Source organism: Arvicanthis niloticus, chromosome 24 (genome assembly GCF_011762505.2).
Source record: "Arvicanthis niloticus isolate mArvNil1 chromosome 24, mArvNil1.pat.X, whole genome shotgun sequence".
In the NCBI taxonomy this organism is placed as follows: domain Eukaryota; kingdom Metazoa; phylum Chordata; class Mammalia; order Rodentia; family Muridae; genus Arvicanthis; species Arvicanthis niloticus.
The window spans coordinates 40,642,556-40,663,339 of NC_133432.1; the positions used below are offsets into that span (position 1 = coordinate 40,642,556).

The following is a 20,784-nucleotide window of genomic DNA, read 5'->3' on the forward strand; positions in this document are numbered from 1 at the left end:
AGTCATTTGTTGCTATGGTCTGTTTGTTTGTTTGTTTGTTTGTTTGTTTGTTTCAAACTGTAGTATTTGGCTTTATCCTCAGTTCCTAGGCTTTCTACTCTCAGGTTCTTGGTCACCCAGGCAGTTTTGGGTCCACCTCATGCTATGAACCTTGAGTAAAGTCAGTTATTGGTTGGTTACTCCTACAAGCTTTCAGACACCCTTGCTCTAGCATAATTGGCAAGCAGGATGCCATTGTAGATCAAAGGGCTTGTGGCTGGCTTGGTGTTTACGTTTACAGTTTGTCTGGATGGAGAGATGGGTGTTGGTATCAGTGTGTGAGGGTCACTACGAAAGCTGTACTAGTGTTTCTTTTATGAATTTGGATGCCCTTCTGTCTGGTGCATAGATGTTAAGAATTGCAATGTCCTCTCGGCAGATGTTTCTCTTTGATGAGTGTGTATGGTACTTCCTGTCTCTTCTGATTAGTCTGAAGTCTCTTTTGTCAGATATTGAAATGGCTACACCAGCCTGCTTCTTTGGTCCATCTGCTTGGGATATCTTTTTCCATCCTTTTACTCTGAGTTAATGTTGATCCTTGATGCTAAGGTATGTTTCTTAAGCAGCTGCATGGAGGCTGGATCCTGTTTTCCATCCATTCGTAATCTCTGTCTATATTGGGGAATTGAGACCGCTGATGTTGAGAGATATCAATGAATAGAGTTTGTTGATGCCTGTTATTGTTGTTGTTGTTGTTGTTGTGGTGGTGGTGGTGGTGGTGGTGAGGTGTGTGTGTGTGTGTGTGTGTGTGTGTGTGTGTGTGTGTCCCTTTTTTTATTTTTTCTGGTCTGGGCTTATTTTTCCCTGTGTTTTCTTGGGAAGGGTTAACCTCTTTAGGTTGGAGATCTAGCACCTTTGTTGGACTGGATTTGTAGATAGATATTGCTTAAATTTGGTTTTATCATGGAATGTCTTACATTATGGTCTATTGTAATTGGGGGAAGGTAATAGTTTTGCTGGGTATAGTAGTCTTTCTGGCATCTATGGTCTCTTAGAGTCTGTAGAATATCTGTCCAGGTCCTTCTGGCTTTTAGAATCTCCATTGAGAAGTCAAGTACAAATCTGAAAGGTCTGCCTTTATATGTTACTTGGTCTTTTTCCCTTACAGCTTTTAATATTTTTGTTGAATACATTTAATGTTTTGATTATTATATGCTGAGGGGACTCTCTTTTCTGGTCCAGTCTAACGGTGTTCTACATGCTTCTTGTACTTTGATAGGCATCTCCTTCTTTAGGTTAGAATTTTTTTCTTCTATGACTTTGTTGAAAATATTTCTGTGCCTTTGACCTAGGTTGTTTAAAAAAAAAATCTGTTTTTTCCTTCCCAGCCTCTGCTCCCAAAATGATGACTCTGAGACTAATTACATATTAATAAATGCCTAGATCACAAGCTTTGACTCAATCTCTGACTAGCTCATAATTTATTTAATCCATTCAAACTATTTTATTTTGTCCACATGGTTGGTTACCTCTTTTGCAGTCCCAACCTTCCTCTTCCTTCACTTCTGCCCCAGCATCTCTTCTGGCGGCTCTCCCTGCAGCTCCTTTTATTCTCTATTTCCCAGAATCCTCTCTCTCCTGGATGTCCCACCTCCTATTTCCTGCCTCAGCTCATTGACCATAGGCTTTTTTATTGACAGGTGATGCTTATGAGAGAGTCTTTCTTCTCCTTCTCCTTCTTAGATTTTGTCTTTTCATAGTGTCCCAGATTTCTTGGATATTTTATGCCAGGAGGTTTTGGGGTTTTGTGTGCTTTTTTTGTTTTGCGTTGTTGTTGTTGTTGCTGTTGTTGTTGTTGTTTTGTTTTGTTTTTGATTTAACATTCTCTTTGACCAAGAACTGGGGTGGTCTGAATGGGAAATACCCCCCATCCTGGGCTTGTCCCAGGTTGGTAGCACTGTTTGCTAAGGTGGTAGAGCCCTGATGGAGAATGTATGTCACTGGTAGCAGGCTTCGTGCATTTACAGCTTTGTCCCTCTTCCCGTCCACTCTCTTCTCGTCTGCTCTTCTGAAGATGTGGTCTCTGGGCTCTGCTCTGGCCCCTGCTGCCATGTCTCCCTCACCACTATGGCCCCTCCCTTTGGAACCATAAACCCAAAGAAACTCTTTTTCTTCTATAAGTCACTTTTGGCTGTGAGGTTTTATCACGGCCACAGAAAAGTAAGCAATGTAGCTACCAACCTGTTTATCAACCAGCAAGGGCGGTACCTCTGAGTCCCTTTACATCTCAGGGCTTGGCTTTTCTCCTCTTCCTTCCCCTGCAGGCAGTCATTATCTTGAACTCTGTGTTTATGGTTTCTCTACTTTTTAATTAACATTTTTAAAGGTATGTGTGTCCTGCTATGTTCCCTTTTACCGTTTTTTTTTGTTTTGTTTTTTTTTTTTGTGACTTCAGATTATATCACTGAGATCCTATGTGAGTCTTAACTCTGATGGTTTGACTTACGTTGCGGTGTCTCCTGGACCTGTAGGTCAGTCACATGACCTGCTGCACATGCAGATGTCATAGATATCCCACGCTTTAATTGCTCAGTCTTTAAGCAATAGACACATAGGCTAGATACAGCTTCCAGCTTGAGACTAGCAAATACCCGATGTGACAGCCAGGGTGTGCTTCCTGGTGGACGGATGTGAGGTCACTCGGGCACACAACAGAGCAACACTGAGAAGAGGGACAAATACATTCACCACTGCCAGCATCTTTTCTACCATGGCACTATGCATGTTCAATATTCTCAAGTGGCTTGTCTCTTCCTTTCCTAATCTGCCAGCATGTATTAGTCCTATAACTCATTCAATAAATAATCACCATTTGCTGAATAATCTCTTTTCTGTGGGGCTATCATATGGTTAACTTGTGGTCTCTACCTTATCTTCCCATAGGCTAGCATTTATAACTAGATATAAAGTTATAGATAGATATACGTTCAGTCTGGGAAGTCTACATGTTCTCGGTGAACTGCAGGAGAAATTAAACACGCATACGCTGGAGCCAAAATGCTTGTTCAAAAATCTAGCTCTGGGACTGGAGAGGTGGTTTAGTGGTTAAAAGCATTAGCTGCTCTCGCAGAGGACCCAGGTTCAGTTCCCAGCAACCACATAGCAGCTTGCAAACACCCGTGACTCCAGTTCCAGGAGATCCAACGTTCTCTTCCGGCCTCCTCTGGCACGAGGAACACATGTAGCACACAAACACACCTACAGGCAAAACACTCAGACACGTACAATAAAAATCCGTTAAAACCTACCAACTTCTGCCGCTTGCCAGACACGGACCCTTGGGCCGCTGACTGCACGTCCGTGAGTCTCAGCTAAGATATGCACGATACAAGGAGTTCATTTATTGTAGCCCACGAAGCTGCTTTCCATGAAGATCACACATTACCAAATTAAACTCACCAGAGACGTGTCTCAAACACGACGGGCATGAACAGTTGTACCTACCCACGTGCTTACCACAGTAAGTCTTCCTATATCTGCCTCTATTCTCCGCTTAAAGAAGATTCTCCTAAGCAGTCAGAGACCTGCAAACACAGAGCTGTGACTAACATGGCCAGCTCCATTCGCTAACATGGCCAAGGCAGACAACGTTACTCTCTGCTGGAACACTGTCATCGTAGGAACAGTCTCCAGAACTTTCCATCATGAAAGCCAAACTCCACGCACCCCATGTTCCATCTTTTGTCTTAAGCCACCTTTCTTTCCTTAGTTGTGAACAAGCTCAGAACTCTCCATGTGTGCATATGTGTGTGTGTGCATGTGTGTGTGCATGTGTGTGTGCATGTGTGTGTGCATATGTGTGTGTGCATATGTGTGTGTGCATATGTGTGTGTGCATATGTGTGAGTGCATATGTGTGTGTGCATATGTGTGTGTGTGCATATGTGTGTGTGCATATGTGTGTGTGCATATGTGTGTGTGTCTGTGTGTGCATATGTGTGTGTGCATGTGTGTGTGCATATGTGTGTGTGTGCATATGTGTGTGTGTGTGTGTCTGTGTGTGAGAGGCAGAGACAGACAGACACAGACAGACAGAGTGTTCTGTGTGTGAGAGGGAACCCTGTGAGAATTCTGTGTACCCGTGTGTGTGTGTGTGTGTGTGTGTGTGTGTGTGTGTGGGAGAGGGAGCGAGAGAGAGAGAGAGAGATCTAGAGAGAGAGAGATAGAGAGAGAGATGTTTACCACAGTCATCGTCTTCAACTTGCACTTGTTCCTCAGCCTGCCCCGCTGTCTGGGAATGGGTGTGCGGACACATGATTTCCAAGCCACTGAATCACAGAGTCCCTTCTGTCGTCTGCTAATGGACCTCTTGGCAGCTGAAATCGAATGGAACATTTGCTTCTTGAAATATTTCCCCTGGCTTCCCTTACCACACAAAGCCTGACATGCAGCTCACACTACACACACACACACACACACACACACACACACACACACACACACCCTGACTGGTCCCCTTCACAGGCTGTCTCTCTCTCCTTCACTTTCTCCCCGGCTCATCCTACCCACTCCTGAGAGGATGGACCCTTTCAAATGCTCATGGGCAAGCCGGAGCCATAGCTCAGGGGTCAAGAGCACTGGCTGCTCTTCCAGATGACCTGAGTTCAGTTTCCGGCACCCACGTCTGAAGGCTCACAACTGTCTGTAATCCTAGCTCCAGATCTGACACCTTTGGCTCATGAAGAAGAGCACAACACCCGTGTGCCCATAACCCCATGCAAACACACACCTCTACATAGAACTTAAAAACAGTAAGCGTTTAAAACACTCATTATTTTCAGTATCAAACCCAGACTTCCACACCCAGCTGCTTGCTGGCCATCTCTTGAGTTTCACGTCTCAGCAATAATGATGGCTGAGGCACCTCCTCACTTTCATGTTGGGGGCCTGCACCCTGGCTAGTCCCTCTGGACTATAAGACCCTCCACAGCCACTGGCTAAATTTCAGCTTCTGTAATCTTCCAACTCTTCGTTCTCACCCTCTTCTCACACAGGCTGTCTCTCTAACCCGTCTCTGCAAAGAGCCTCCAAACCTCACCCAGCCCTCTTTAGTCCTGACACCAGGACTGCGCTCCTAAGGCCTCTACAGGATGATGATATCAGAAGCCAGCTTTTTGTTGATGTACCTTACTCCTGGTCCTCCCCTTCCCCTCCTCTCCCCTCCCCTGCTTGAAATATCCATGCCTTTAAAGAGACAACAGGGGCCAAAGCATACCAGAAACAAAGCCTTTATTTTATTCTATAGAAAGGAGGAGAACACATTTTGCAGGTGACTTGTTTAGAGGGCTTGGGGACATAATAAATAGCACCTTTTCAGGCCTGTCATTCAAAGACGGCAGGAACAAAGCTCCTTTGTAAGTCTGTTATAGTGTACTTAATGAGACATTGATTGATCTTTCTTCCACAGAAATGACACGTTTACGAACAGAGGCACCACGAATACTCTTACAAATGTCTACTGTGTTGTGGATCTCTGAGGTTCTCTATACACATCAATAACTCTGATGGACGCAACGTACTAAATGTCACCGATCAATCGGGGCACGCAGAGAACACTGGCATCTACACGGCCTGTGTAGCATCGTCTGTTATTCAGGCTGCTGAGCGATTATGCTTTCGAGCATTTCGACAAAGGTTATTTTTGTGTCTCGACTTCTGATTTAGCTGTAAGATGTAAAAATCCTACAGTCAGGCGATGTGCTGGGTCATGAGAAATGACTTAAAAGTAAGAATGACCTACCAGGTAATTCCATACATTAAATCCTTGGTGCTAAATCCTTAGGATAAAAATATCCACTGGCAAAGAAATCCTTGCTTAAAGGGGAAAAGAACAGCATGTCCCCTGAAAAATCCAGGCTCAAAATTAAGTTTTTTTGTTTTTATTGTTTTTTTTTTTAAAGATATCAATTCTCAGTTGGTGTTCAAATAGAACCTGTCATTTGCTATATATCAAACACAATACCTTTATAAACTGTTTTTTTAACTCTCTTTGCTTTTTCCTAAGATGCTTAGTTTACACTGTTTTACTGCTCTGCCAGTGTTCCCAATTTCTCAGCGCCTGTCCTGCATGTCCCTCCCCACCCACATCTAGGCTCAACTAATAGATAAAATGCAAGGTCAGAAGTGAGCTGGAGACATTGTATTCATGGTGAGGCTCCTGTAGTTCCAAAAAGGAAACATATTTAAACAAATATCTAGAAATACCAGCAAGGGATCCAGGAAGGAAAAGAGGGCACAGGTCTTAACAGAGAAGAAAGGTTGAACAGGTCTTCCTTCTTCATGTTTAGATGCACTAGCTTCTGTCCTACCAAATGAAACTACCTCTGTTCTCTGGCTGGTAACACATCATGAGCAGAGATGGAGGGGGTAGGCTGAGAAATTCCCTGTACTGTACTGGGGTAGTAGCCAGGTCCCCTGGGGGTATCACTGCAAGGTCAAGAATTGTGATAGCAATGGCCACACCCAGTTTTATCAGCAGCAATGCTGGAACCATCAGCAGGACACCCAGAAACCGTTATGGTCCTTTTCATGTACTTGACTATCTTCGGTCCAGTTTCTGGCTGAACCACAAAATCAGTTTTCACAGACTGTATTCCACCAGAGACTAGAAGTAGCAGGCCACACACCACTCCTGGTACTTGTTACTTTGGAAAAAGGATGATAAATATTATTGCACGAATTTGGACATGAGTCAAAAGTAAGCTACATAGTAATAATATACATTGTTAAAAAAATACAGGTATTTTTGATGATGTGGCTTGAAAGGCTATGGGGGTTTAGAAAACTTATAAGTAAGGTTAATGAAGCATGTGCAAAGACCTTAATATAACAAAATCATCAACAAAATCATCATCTTACTTTGAACATTAACACACAGTACTCTTTTTTATATTACTACTGAATTATTAAATTACAACATAATAAAAGGAGTGATTAGAAAATGAGGGTTGCTTTAAAACACGTTCAGATTTCATTCTTAAAAAACCCAGAGAAATTGCCAAGCCCCATGCTGTCCACTCATGAGGGGCCATGCTGTCGCTGCCAGGATGGAGGCCAGTCTAGCCTGAGCCAGAAGCAAGTTACAATGTAACACCCAGAGAAAAGCAAGAGTAACAGGCCAGCTCCAGACAGCTCACATCTCCAGACTCCCATCCCCACTGCTCACACAGAAGAGACCAGTGAACCCAACATCCTAATTTCCGGTGACACTCTGTCCCTCTACACCAGAGGACTCTGGGGAGACTGGCAGGGAGCAGAGGCTTCACCAGATGGCCTTGAGTCCTGTTTTGGGGGTGCTACCAGTTGAATAGGGAAAAGAGCAACCGTGATTGCATAGTTGGGGGGTGTTCATATTGAGTTTTACCAATATAAGTTTTACTAATCAGCCTCAGTACCTCATTCCTACTGAGTGCCTGGGAACCAGTCAACAATAGGACCATTTAAAGCTGTGGTTCTCAGCCTTCCTAATGAAGCAACCCTTTAATACAGTTCCTTTGTGTTGTGGTAACCCACAACCATAAAACTATTTCCCTGCTACTTCATAACTGTAATTTTTCTACAGTTATGAATCGCAATGTAAATAACTAATATGCAGGGTAACTGACACGTGACCACTGCCATTCCCAGGGGAGTCGAGACCCACAGGTTGAGAAACCAGTGGTTTAAAGGCTCATTCCTTTGGCAATATCCACATCAAAAGACTCAATGTTTATGTGGAATGATAGCCAGTCATGTTCTTATATTACAGTCCCTGTTACAATGAAGGAAAAAAAAAAAAAACAGAAAAGGACTTCAGGTACCATTTATTTCCTCTGACAGTCGAAATGCTGTTGTGTCACAGCCCGTGGTGGGGCTAAAATAGGCACAGTAATTGCTGTCTTACAATTATGACATCAATCAAAACAAGTGATTTTCCCCAGTTTCCCATCCAAAAAAATATCATATTTCCGTAAGGGCTGGGAAGTGTCCATTTCATATGGCATACACGAGCAGCTGGGTCACAGCTCAACAGACAGGGTGAATCTCTTGTTGTGTACGTGTGTCCCAGACTCTGGTCTATAATTCTTCTCTTGGATCCTTCTGTGTCTCCTGCGTGGCTTGGTCTTCCTCACCAGGTGCCAGCCACGTGAGATACACCTTTACCGGGTCAATGTGCCAGTGTTTGTGAAATGATACTGGAATCTGATGGGAGAGGTAGTCCTTGGGGTAATCTACTGGCCGAGCCTGCGCAAAAAAACAGATAACAGATATTATTTATGGTTTCCTGGTGATTAAGAATGTTCGGGTCATTCCTCCTGCTGATGGGAACAAATACAGAGACCCACAACTGGACAACTCAGAGGGACCTTGGAACGCCCAGTCCCAAATGTGATACCTCCATCAAATCTCTCCCTCTCGGTTCAAAGAGCTCTGCAGAAAGGGAAGAAAGATTTTAAGAGCCTGTGGGGATGAAGACACCATGGAAACATACCCAGTAGGACTTGACGCACTTAGATAAACTCACGGATCGTGTGCAGGGCCTGCACAGGTCTAAGCCAGATGGGGTCCCAGTGCTGAGAGAAGAAGTGGACACAAGGTCCTATCCCTAACCCAGAAGTTATCTCCAATTGATAACTGCTGGCAATGGAAGAATTGGTTTTCTCCAAAGGAGTCTCACTAGGTATGCAAACCATACCCAAGGGCAGGCAGGCTCTGTGCTCAGCAGTAGATGGCCGATACGAAATGAACTCACTGCTATTTTTAGAAAGGGTGTGTGTGTGTGTGTGTGTGTGTGTGTGTGTGTGTGTTTACTTTACTTTTTTTGGTCTCAAAGATTTCTCTAGGCTTTTTTTTTTTTTAAACATTGTTCCCTATTTTGTGTTTTTTATGGGATTTCTGTGTGTCCCAATGTGTGAACCATTATGTGTTTCTTGTGCTTTTTATTTGGTCCCCACCCCATCCGATTTTGGTTTGCTTATTTTTACTTTTTTTATCTTATTTCTTTTGGTTTTAGATCCCTGTTTGTTTTCTAATGAGAGAAAAAAGGGGTGGGGATGTGAGGAGAGGAGAAGTGGAGAGAACCTGGGGGGAATTGGGCGAGGTGAACTGTACTCAGAATATATTGTATAATAAAAACAACTATTTTCAATTAAAAAAAAAAAAAAGATTGCCTCAGCAGGTAAAAGTGTTCCATGGCAAGCCTGAAGGCCTGGCTTCACCCTGGGGCCCATATGTTGCTTTAAACAGTTGCTAGGGGCCTTAATTCTTGCCTGTAGTTTACATGTGGGTTCAGATAGCAAGCTTTTGTGAAGTGGGGGGCCCCAGGCAGGTCATCTCCCCCTCCTCTCAGCCCCATGTTGCAGGCCTTTTGGCATTAGGTGCTGTTTAGGCCCGGGCTCAGCTGCCTCTGACTCCTTCCTGACCCATCTTCATCCCCTCTGCTTTACCTGAGGGAGAACACAGCCTCCCAACCCCCACCAAGAAAAGAACGGGGCTCTGCACACGGAGCATCACAGGCGCTGAACCACTAACCTACTTTACTCTCTCATGTTTTGTGTGTATGTCAGGCTCCAGGGACACAATAGATCTAGGAAGCTGCCCTTGTCCTCAAAGAGCACACAGCCTGGTGGCATGCGGCAAAGTCACATCTGACCGTCACATGCTCACCGGGGCGCCTCTTACTCACCCACACAATAAGTAAAGGCAAATCTTAAATTATTATCTCAGAATAACATTTTGTTTTGTTTCAATTTTTGAGACAGGATCTCTCTACATAGCCCAGGCTGGCCTGGAACTTCCTATGTAGACCAGGATGGCCTTGGATTCTGAGATCTGCCTGTCTCTGCTTCCTGAGTGCTGTGATTTAAAATGCCCACCATAACAACCGGCCCAAGATAAACATTGATCCATATTGCCACCACTCCGCTTTGATATTTGATAGTGACTACGGGAACCTAAAGTGGAAACCTAAAGTTGATGTATTGTCAACTACTTTCCCTCAAGCTCCATGCTCATTGCCCTTGAATTTCTCTGGATTAATTTCTCAAATGCTTTACATCCTATCCTGTGCTCCACACTTGGCGTCCCCGACTCTGTTTGCGCTCCGTGATAAACATAAATGGTTTCCTCCGTGATTCATTTAAGTCAGCTGTGTGTGATATAACTTCTGGGGAAAAAAAATAAAACTTAAAAAAAAAAAAGAAAGGAAGAAATCTCATTTCCTAGGTCTCCCCTGAGAAACTTCCAGGCGTGGGCTGTGCAGGAGCTGAGGCGAGGTGCTCTCAGGGCTCGGGATGCCCACCACCCCAACATACCCAGGTGAGGCTTTCAAAGAGAAAACATGAATTCACTGTAGGGAAAAATGGTTTAACTCTAGTCCCGCCGTACAAATGAGAAGACTAAACCTGAGAAAAACGCAAAGGGTGTAATGTTATTTAATGCCACCGTTCACATTCTCTGAAACTCAGAAAATGAAGCGTGGGCAGAATGAGACCTGAAATGACATGGTTGTGTCATTTTGTGTTCAAACGACGTGTTCACACTAATCGAAGTGTCCACTTTCTATCAGTGCCCTTAAGTTGCCTATACATCTATATAGCCATTTGTTTTATATTGTGACTTATTTAGCTTGTAATACTAAAATCATCTCAGTTATTAAAATGATACGTAACACGCATTTTTAGACTCTTTTATGTGTATGAGTGTTTTACTGCATGCATGTATGTGTATCTGTCTTATGGTTTTATTGCTGTCAAGAGATACTATGACCAAGGCAACTTTTGTAAGGACGACATCTAATGGGGGCTGGCTTACAGGTTCTGAGGTTCTGTCCATTATCATTAAGGTGGGAAACATGGCAGCATCCAGGCAGACATGGTGCAGGAGGAGCTGAGAGTTCTTCGTCTTGATCCAAAGGCAGCTAGGAATAGCGTCTTTCTGCCCAGGGTGGAGCTTGAACATAGGACCTCAAAGCCCATCCCCACAGTAACACACTTCCTCCAACCAGGCCACACCTATTCTAACAAGGCCACACCTCCCTGTGTGCCAAGCATCCAAACGCATGAGTCCGTGGGGGCCATTCCTATTCCAACGACCACATATACGCCTAGTACCCGTGGAGGTCAGAAGAAAGCACTGGATCCTTACAACTAGAGTTACAGATGATTGTGAGCTACCATATGGGCACTGGGACTCAAACCTGGGTCCTCTCCAAGAAAATGGCAAGCTTCTCAGATATGGCCTGGTGAGGCACTGATCAATGGGTACACTGATCTAGTGGAGACATGGCCTATTCTTGTTTGCTTCATATCAACACTAATAGCAATGCGGGCTGACATTTGTATGTTTTCATCCCATCTTCCCCAAGCCGAGTCCTCTCTTATGAACAAAGCTTTTATTTATTCTACTGAGGCACACACAGGTAAAAATGATGCTCTCTGTAACCGAGCTAAAGGGAGGAGAACAGGGAGGATGGCAGACACTTTGGGCATGAAGGACTTGTGTTCCATTATTCATATTCAAAAAGTATACATAGCAGGGAGATTTTTTGGATATTAATGCTTCTAAGCTTATCATTAGTTTTTATTGGATGTCCAGAGTCCCAGAACCATTATTTATTTTTACAAATTCTTTTCGGGTTTAATATCTGTATTTTATGCAGAGAGTTCACTGAGCATTGCATATTACCATATCCATTAGTGAAATATGATTTTGGAACAGGTGATCTAGGCCTATGATTTTATAGTGACCTAGCCTGACAGAAACAGGAAGCCTGGCCAGTGCGGCCTCTGAGGATGCTCTGAGTCTCTGTCTCTCTCTCTCTCTCTCTCTCTCTCTCTCTCTCTCTCTCTCTCTCTCTCTCTCTCTCTCTCTCTTACATATTGGGTATCTGAGGCCTGGGTGCCCTGTCTCAGATTCTCTCAGCACAAACAGCATGGAGATCTGGGTTGAGACATGACAAAGGTCAAGTCCTCTTCAAATCTGATCACACTCTCTTTTATGCTAAAGAGACCAGCCATGGCAGGGCAGGTGGGGGGCGCAGGCTCTAAACCCTCTGTGACATCCCGAAGGGTTCAGATTTACTGTGTGAATCAGAGAAACCAAGAGTTTTTAAAACATGAGAAACAACATATAACTCTGAAAATAATTGTTTCTGAATTATCTTCAAAAGATGTTCACTCCAGGATTACATTATCTTTCTGTCTTCCCAGGAGGAAGGAGCTGCTAGAGACAAATCTAGTTAATCTTCCTAAGTTACTTCCCTTATACACAAGCAGCCTGCATTATTTTTCCGTGAGTGAAATGTGGAGACATAGAGTCCGAGAGGCAGGAACAGAGAGTAATTCACTTTCTGAGCTATCGTAAAGATAGCGTGAGACACAGGCTTAAAAGGGAAAGACATCTCAAGGCCTGGATGCATATGTGCCTTCCAGCAGGGGCCACAGTGAGGGCTCCCATGAGATTCCTCTCAGAAAAGCTCTATTCTTAGTTCCCCCCCCCCCCGCCCTGCGCATTCCTGGACACAGGCGTGAGTTCCGTCTTTATTGACAATGCTTATACGTTCTTTGCTTTGTTCAAGTTGTTCTTCTTTAGAGAGATTCTCCCATGCTCAGTTTTCTATATTGCTAGGATTTACTACTTATTGAGAAAGAGACAAAGAAGGAAGGAAGGAAGGAAGGAAGGAAGGAAGGAAGGAAGGAAGGAAGGAAGGAAGGAAGCTAGCTAGCTAGCTAGCTCAGAAAGAGAGGCTGGAGAGATGGCCCAGTGGTTAGAGCACTGGCTGCTCTTCCAGAGGACCCAGGTTCAGTTCCCAGTACCCACATGGCAGCCCACAACCATCCATTACTCCAGTTTTCTGACCTCTGTGGGCACCAGGCATGCATGTGATACACATACATACAAGCAGACAAAACACTCACACGTGTAAAAATAAACAAACAAACAATATTCCCCATGGAACCTGTCAGCATCTTCCTTAAGATTTCCAAAATATGAGAGGAGAAAAAAATAGACTCTCCAAGTGAGGAGGGCTCCCCACCTGAGACAGGAAGAGAGACGCTTCTCACCTGATGGAAGAGGGGGCTGTGTGTCACGGGGATTCCCAACCCACTGAAGCACATGCCCAAGACCATGTCGTCTGGAGCGTCATTGCTGTAACACCGGCAGTTGCTCACGAGAAGTCTCCGGATGGCTTCCCTGCTGAAGACCATGCTGGCAGAAGCAGACAGAAACAGGGATTAGAGCCATGGAGCCTGTTTAACCTAATGGAGAACTTCAGGTTAGAGGCTGAACTCCCGAGCACGATACTGACGGTAAGGCTTCCACTGACTATTGGAGAGGGCAGTTTTGTATGCTGTGAAAGCAAAATCACCTTAAGAGACGTTTACCTCCCTAGTAGACACTTTTGTATGTATATCCTGTAAACAGACACTATGTGATGCTATTTGTCTAACGTCACCCGTGTTAGTTTTCATCAACTTGACACTAGAATCATCGGGAAGGACACTAGAATCGTCTGGAAAGGGGAAACCTCACTTGAGAAAACACCTCTATTAGTTTGGCCCAGAAGCAAGTCTATGGGCCATTTTCCCGATTAATAAGTGACATGGGAGGGCCCAGCCCACTGTGGATAGTAACGCCCCTGGACATGCGGTCCTGAGTTGTATAAGAAGGCAGGCATGGGGAACAAGCCAGTAAATGGCACTTCTCCATGGTCTCTGCTTCATCTCTTCCCTGACTTGCCTTCATGATGGACTGCAAGGTATCAGATGAAATAAACCCTTTTCTCCCAAATTTACTTTGCATCGTGGTTAAAACATGTGTCATGTTTAATCACAGCAACAGAAAATAATGCAGGGGTGGACCTGTCTTTTTCTGGTTTGTTTCATTTAAGGCAGGGTTTGTCTGTGGAGCCCTGGCTGTCCTGGAACTCACTCTGTAGGCTGGCCTCAAACTCAGAGATCCACCAGCCTCTGCCTCCTGAGTGCTGGGATTAAAAGCATGGGCCACCACAGCCTGGCTCATAACCCGTCTTCGACACTACTATGACACCATTTGACCTGCTGTGTGGTACTTCCTGGTGTGGTCTCAGCCCACTCTGGTCTTTCTATGCTTCCCCCCAGCATCGCAGATAGCAACATGTCTTTCATACCACCTTCTTGGCTTCCCTTGACAGCTGGGTTCTGGATCCACATGACAACAGGGGACCCAAGTCTGAGGGGAGGACTGTTTGTTACTGCCCCTGCTGGTCTGTGCAGCAGAGGGAGGGGGCGGGGCTAGGCACATATTCTTACATCCTGCTGTCCCTAGGTGTGCCTTGACTGGAGTATCTGAGCATCCAGACTCTGCAGCAGCGGTGGGAATTGAACCTGGGTCCTCTGGAAGAGCAGCCAGTGCTCTTTACCACTGAGCCACCTCTCCAGCCCCTAACCCAACGTATAAAAACAACAACAACAAAAACAAAACAAAACAAACAAAAATAAACCCTTGACTCTTAAGCCAAATCATTTGAAACTCCCTGGACAAAGTACACAATGTTTTCTGTACCTTTTATCAAAGGCTTCCTGAAGGGGTCAACTCATGACGATCACTTCTGCATCTTAGCGAAGGAACGTCTAAAAACCCAACCTTGCATTGACTCACGTCAGCTACATGGAAATTAAACACCAGTGCTTACATATTTTTTTATTGGCTTCCTCTCTCTATACCTTGAAAAGCAATGAGTCCCTTAGCTACAAAGTGGGGCCGTGATGAGAAACAGGACACAGGTGCTGCCTACAAATAATTCATAAGTTAAGCGGGAAGCAGCAGAGTAAATAGGCAATTAGATGGTAACGGGTTGCATAAAGTACTGTGCAAGCCAGTGCATTAAAAGAGCATCAGACCTGGACTGCAGAGGCTGCGTGGGACTGCTGGCAAGCAGGTCTAGTAAATGACAGCCACCTACCACAAGTCAACAGGGATACCGAGAGACAGAACGCTGGAAAGGAGAACAATGCTTAACAGAGGCCATGTTCAGAGAAAAGAAGAAACAATGTGTTTCTGGGAAATAGCAACAAGTTCAGCATGGATTCATTAGAATGAGAACGCAGACTGATGAGGCCTGAAGGACTGAAGGGCACATGCCAAAGTCACCAGGGGCCTTATGAACCCAGATATCACGGGACACGGAGGAAGCAAGTTAGTATTTGTCAGGAAGCTTCCTTTCTGCTGGCTACCAGGTTACTAGAAAGGAAAAAGCTGTCCCTCGCCCCCTCCTGTTTTCTGTGTTAGCATGGTTTCTCTCTCCCTCATGCCGTCACTTCTGCCTTGATGTCATCCTCCTGTGATGTCACCAAGGCTGCCACCAAGGCTGAGCACAAGTCACGGTCATGTTTTTGGATGTCTAAAACTGTCAGCTAAAGAAACTTCTTCACATTAAAAATTACCCAGGCTCAAGCATTTTGTTATAGTGACAGGCAAAACAGACTAAGACACAGCCATTCCAAACCACGGTTTTATAAAATAGGAATGAAACACCCTAACCCTTCAAAAGCTTATAAACTATATAACACTGCTTGGCACACAGTGACCATAACTGTCTATGGCTGATATCCAGTTAATACCCACCTCAATACCCACTAGTAAAGGCTGCAGCAATAACAGAGGAGATTAACTGCTCAATTGATTTACCCATAAAAAATCAAATTAAAATCTTTCCCCATAGAGTCCAGGCAGGTGCTTCATTTAAAATGATTGATTTTTAACTATTATTTAAAAACCTATAAATCCTATACAAATATTACATAATTGCCTAATCTAAGATTCTATACTCTTCTTTCATCAAATATGATTTATTAAGCACCAGATAATTTAAAATCTTAATGGCTTTTTTCTGAAACTGAAATCCATAAGCATTTTCTTCCATCAACACATACTTTGACCTAAATTTTGTATTATTTCTTCAAAGAATAAAATAATCTTTACAACGAGTTCTGTTCACGTTTCCAAAATGTAATGTTTACTTTTCTGTAACAGAAGCAACCACCGTCTAAAGAGAATCCATGTGCCAGAACAGACAGACCTCAGAACCCAGACCATTTCTGCCTGTGCAGAAAGAAAAACCTTTCCAAGTACAGGTAGTTCTTTCTGGACTCAACTGACCACAGTTGAAGAATATTTAGTTTGTATTCTTTCCATCATCCCGGGAAGTGACACACTATCAAAACTAATTCCAGCTAGGCATGGTGGCACACCCTCCCAATGCCAGCATCACTCTGAGGCAGGGGGAGGAGGAGCTCCAGGCCAGCTGGAGATCAGCCCATCTCAGATGGAGACATTCCATAGCATTTATGTCGCAAGCTATATTAGACAGGATCAGGAACTGATTTAAGGTTTGCAGGAGCTTAGGCACAGATGGCAAGCCCTGCCCTTGCTACATTGTATCTAAAAGCCGTGAGCACCTGCAGGGGTGCCTGAGCTTGTAACCCTTAAGGGATAAATAGAGATACAGAGAAGAGAATGGCTGCATCCATAAGCCCCTCTGCTCGCTCACTTACCCGCCTCCTCCTGTGACATAGCTGTAGCCACCTGTGCCCAGGCCATAGCCATACCGCTCACCCAGAAACACCGGGTCGCTGGAGTCATAGCAGCTAAGCAGGTGTCGGAGCCTGGAGATGCTAAGACGCAAAGAGGAGGCTTGTTTAGTTCTGACATGCCTTCTGAACAAAGTATTTAGAGGTGAAATTCAAGTGTAGAATAAATGGATTATTTAAAAAACTCGAAATATGAACACATTATATTAGAAGAGAGAAATCAGAGATGCCCTACATTCAATTTGAACTCAGCCCTGCTGGGGTGATGGGCCTCCCTAGGGGCAGCAGGTGGCAGGTGAGTGACTGAAGGTGGCTGGATTGCTGTAACTCTCTCTACTAAGTTGTTCCCAAAGTAAGCGTTGCCCAAACCTCACCTCTCCTCAAATAGACTGGGGTTGTGTTATCATTTATTAGACACAAAAGAGCTTCCAAAGGATAAGTAGACTGGGGGGGGAGGGGTATTCTTTTGTCAGGGTGGGGCTAGCAGGTGGGAAGAGACCTAATCCAGAAAGGTGTCCCCACAAATTCTCAGAGTAAGGCCATCCATATCTAGAGAGGGAGGGAAAATAGGAGAGAGACAGAGGTGGGGCAAGGGAGAGAGCAGGGGAGAGAGAAAGAGAGACAGATAAAGGTTGAAGACTGAGAAGGGGGAGGAGAAGAAGAGAAAAGAAAAAAACGCAAGGTAACACTTAGATGCCTTACAGAGGCAGTGGAGATTTCCAGGGCACCCACCAACAAGCCTTAACTTGCCCTGTTAACACTGACCAGTGATCCTTCAAATATTTTTTTAATGACCCATAACTTTGGGTTGAAATCTTAATGGACTAAGCTTCGAGGAGCCTCTGAGAGCTCATGGGTGGGCGTCACGGACTCTGAGCAGAACACGGTGCTGCCAATGGACGGGGAGCAGCAGGTGTCCCAAGACACTCACTGTCCTCTGCCTGGGGAGAGTGGAGGTGACATGGAAGAAACCTGCAAGCATACCAGAAGGATCCAGCTTTCCTAGCCCCTACCTAAAAAAGAAGAGTGAAGCTGGGAGCTGGGGGGACAGCTTTACTGTATAAGGACAAGAGAAAAGCAGCCACAACCGCTCCCAGCATGCTCCAGAGCCTCACCAGTTTACAGCCTGTTACCAGTTGTAAATCTGTGAATAGGTTTAGAATGTCTAGAGGCCAAGGCCTTTGCCGAGGCTGGCAGTTTCTGAGTGAGCATAAAACACGATCCCTCCGCCGCGTTCTGCTGTTGTTGGCATGGAGGTTAAACATTCTAAGGACCTAACTTGGAATCTGTCTTCAAGGTCTGAGGACTGCATCTGCATGGAGAGAATGACTGCATTTGCTGATGGAGGGGTCATGCTTGAAGATCTGAGGAAACTGAAGTTCGGTGTGGAAAGACCAAAATCCCCCCATACTTTCTAGGGCAAAACAAGTCTACTTCTTGAGCTTAAAAAACAAACAAACAAACAAACAAACCAACCAACCAACCAGAGCAGGGCTAGGGGTTGATTGGGACAGAGCACTAGCTGGTTCAATTCCCAGGACCCACAAGGTGGCTCACAACCATCTCTAACGCCAGTTCCAGGGGGATTCAGCGCCCTCTTCTGGCCACTCCAGGCACTGCATGCATGTGGTGCACATACATACATGCAAGCAAAACACTCATAGGCTTAAAATAATTTTAAATCTTAAAATTAAAAGAAATGGAGAGAGATTTGTTTTTCTCTTCTTCCTACATATTGTGAAATTGTCAATTCCACCTACAACATTCAGTATTTTAAGGTTAAAGTAATTTAAGATTCCTCTGGGCTCCTTATACCATGGGTGAATCTCATTTTCAACTGTTGAGAGGCTCAGGGACCACAAATGGAGTCTGATAATTATCACCCACTTTGCATTCACTAAAGAGTAGGAATGTGGGTGAGTCAGATAGATTTCAACTCCATCTAAGGCGATTTGGCCCAGGAAAAGCATTTCACTTAACAATCTGTTCCCATTTCAGGCACTTCTGAGCCTCCGGCATGTTGGGAAAAAAAGCACGTCCGTGCTCTCTAACAAGGACTGCGAGCTGGATGTGTACAGCTTGACATTGCTGGCAGATTTCACCAGCAGAACACCAACCTTTCAAGGCCAAGGGATGCTGTATCCTGGCCTATTATGGTATTGTATTTTATAATTATAGAAAAGTTACAAACACAGGATGAAAGCCCAGCTGCCTTTTCCCCAGATTGACCAATTTTTCCCATTTACTCTGTAGCCTTATTCACAGGCTCTCGTCCGTGTATATAAAAAACATAAATGCATAATAAGGATATTTTCTCATCCTCCTGAAAAAAACGCACACTAATTCTCCTAAAAATGCATACACTATATCCTTCCCCAACCATCCCTAAGGGCAGGAAAGTCCTCAGCTTCAGGAGATTTAACACTGACTTAGTAGGTTTCTCATCAGCCATTCTGCTCCTACATATTTAACCAAGAGAAAGGAAAGCAAGATGTCTACACTGAGACTTCTCAGCAGCTAAGAGCACCGGCTGCTCTTACAGAGGACCAGGATTCAGTTCCCAGCACCCACACAGCAGCTCATGAACATCTCTAACTCCAGGTCCAGATCTGATGCCCCCTTCTGGTCTTCATGATCACTGCACCCACGTGGTGCACATACATAGATAGAAGCAAAATATATAAAATAAGATAAAGGAATCTTTAAAAATATATAGTAGCCTCAATTATAATAACTTGAAATCAAAACACTAAAACAATATATTTAAGTGAGCTACTAATTCTAAATTTTATGAACTGATGTAATAATGTCAGTTACAGCACCTCCTGCCCTGACCTTGTGTTTTTCTGTGGCTAGTAACTATTACCTTATCTTTGAATTCCCAAACTTCTCTTCTGCAACGTCTGATTTGCTGTTAATCCTGTTCAAAAGGCTTTTTAAATCCCTGATAATAGAGTTTTCATGTCTATAAGATTATTTCAGACATAGTATACCTTCCATACATCCCCTCTGAAGATATGATACAGAGTTATGATTACTTAAAAATAGAATAATACACCACATACACACACACACACACATATATATATATATATATATATATAGAGAGAGAGAGAGAGAGAGAGAGAGAGAGAGAGAGACAGACAGACAGACAGACAGACAGACAGACAGACAGAAACTAATGGTCATACTACCAATACTGTACAATGTCACTCACTGAGTTATGGTGTTTCAGTCTGCCCAGTGGGAACAGATACTATGCCCAGCCACAAAGAGTGTCCACTGTCATTCCCTCTGATCATTTTGGTGGGATCTGTTCCAGCAGCATGGAGAAGCATCTACTGTTCTGAATACTTAATACTAGGGTTGTGGTTTGGAAGTCTGCCTGTCTGTTGTTGTTTGTTTGTTGTTTGAAACAGGATTTCTCTGTGTAGACCTGGCTGTCCTGGAACTCACTCTGTAGAGGAGGCTGGCCTTGAACTCAGAAATCCTCCTGCCTCTGCCTCCCGAATGCTGGGATTAAGGGTGTGCACCACCACCGCCCAGCTTGTCTATCTGTTTTCTATTTGTGTTCTACAACAGCCTTGGTCTCCAGAAACTCTCAGTCCCATCTCTTTAACACAAACTGTGTAGGTTTTAGCCAGTCCTTCATAAGCAATGGCTTGGTGTAGCCAGAAGGCAGTCAGCGGGGCGGTGACCTGCTTGGTGCTGCCAGATGTTCAGTATCTTAGGACTATGCCATCCCTGCCACTCTGTTGTCACCAGAAGCAGACATAGGTGTCATCAGTCAGTCCCAGGACAAGAGGAACCTACCTGATTAATGTGTCATCATCCACAATGACTAACCATGCGATTCTGTCGTGGCTGTGATTCAAAAATTTTTCCAAAATGGCAAAGGTTTTTCCACAATGACCTAGGGAAGGTGAGGAGAAACTGTCAATGTATTATTTGCTCTAAAACACATAACATTCATTTCATTTTTTTTTTCAGTCTTAAAGTGTCAGAAGAGCCTGAAGGTTGACATGCACAATAATAATGGAAAATGTTCTAGAAACTAACCTCCCACTATTCCCGAGTAAACTGAAATAAGCCCTTTCCTCCCTAAGTTGCTTTTTGGCCATGGTGTTTTGTCACAGCAGTAGAAACTGTAAGTAAGACGATGTCTACAGGCCCAACACTTGGGCGGATGTAGGAGG

At 44.3% G+C, this 20,784-nt stretch overlaps 1 protein-coding gene across 1 annotated transcript in view; it reads right to left on the reverse strand.

Annotated features, from left to right (window-relative positions):
- Positions 1–5,250: 5,250 nt before the first annotated feature.
- Positions 5,251–20,784, reverse strand: part of B3glct (beta 3-glucosyltransferase) — an 81,376-nt gene continuing 65,842 nt past the window's right edge. Inside the window, exons 12-15 of the mRNA XM_076923849.1 lie at positions 20,402–20,501; positions 16,553–16,672; positions 13,082–13,226; positions 5,251–8,261 (exon numbers count right to left, since the gene is read on the reverse strand). Coding sequence (XP_076779964.1) covers positions 8,094–8,261; positions 13,082–13,226; positions 16,553–16,672; positions 20,402–20,501 — 533 coding nt within the window. The 3' untranslated portion in view covers positions 5,251–8,093. The remainder of the gene's footprint in view (positions 8,262–13,081; positions 13,227–16,552; positions 16,673–20,401; positions 20,502–20,784) is intronic.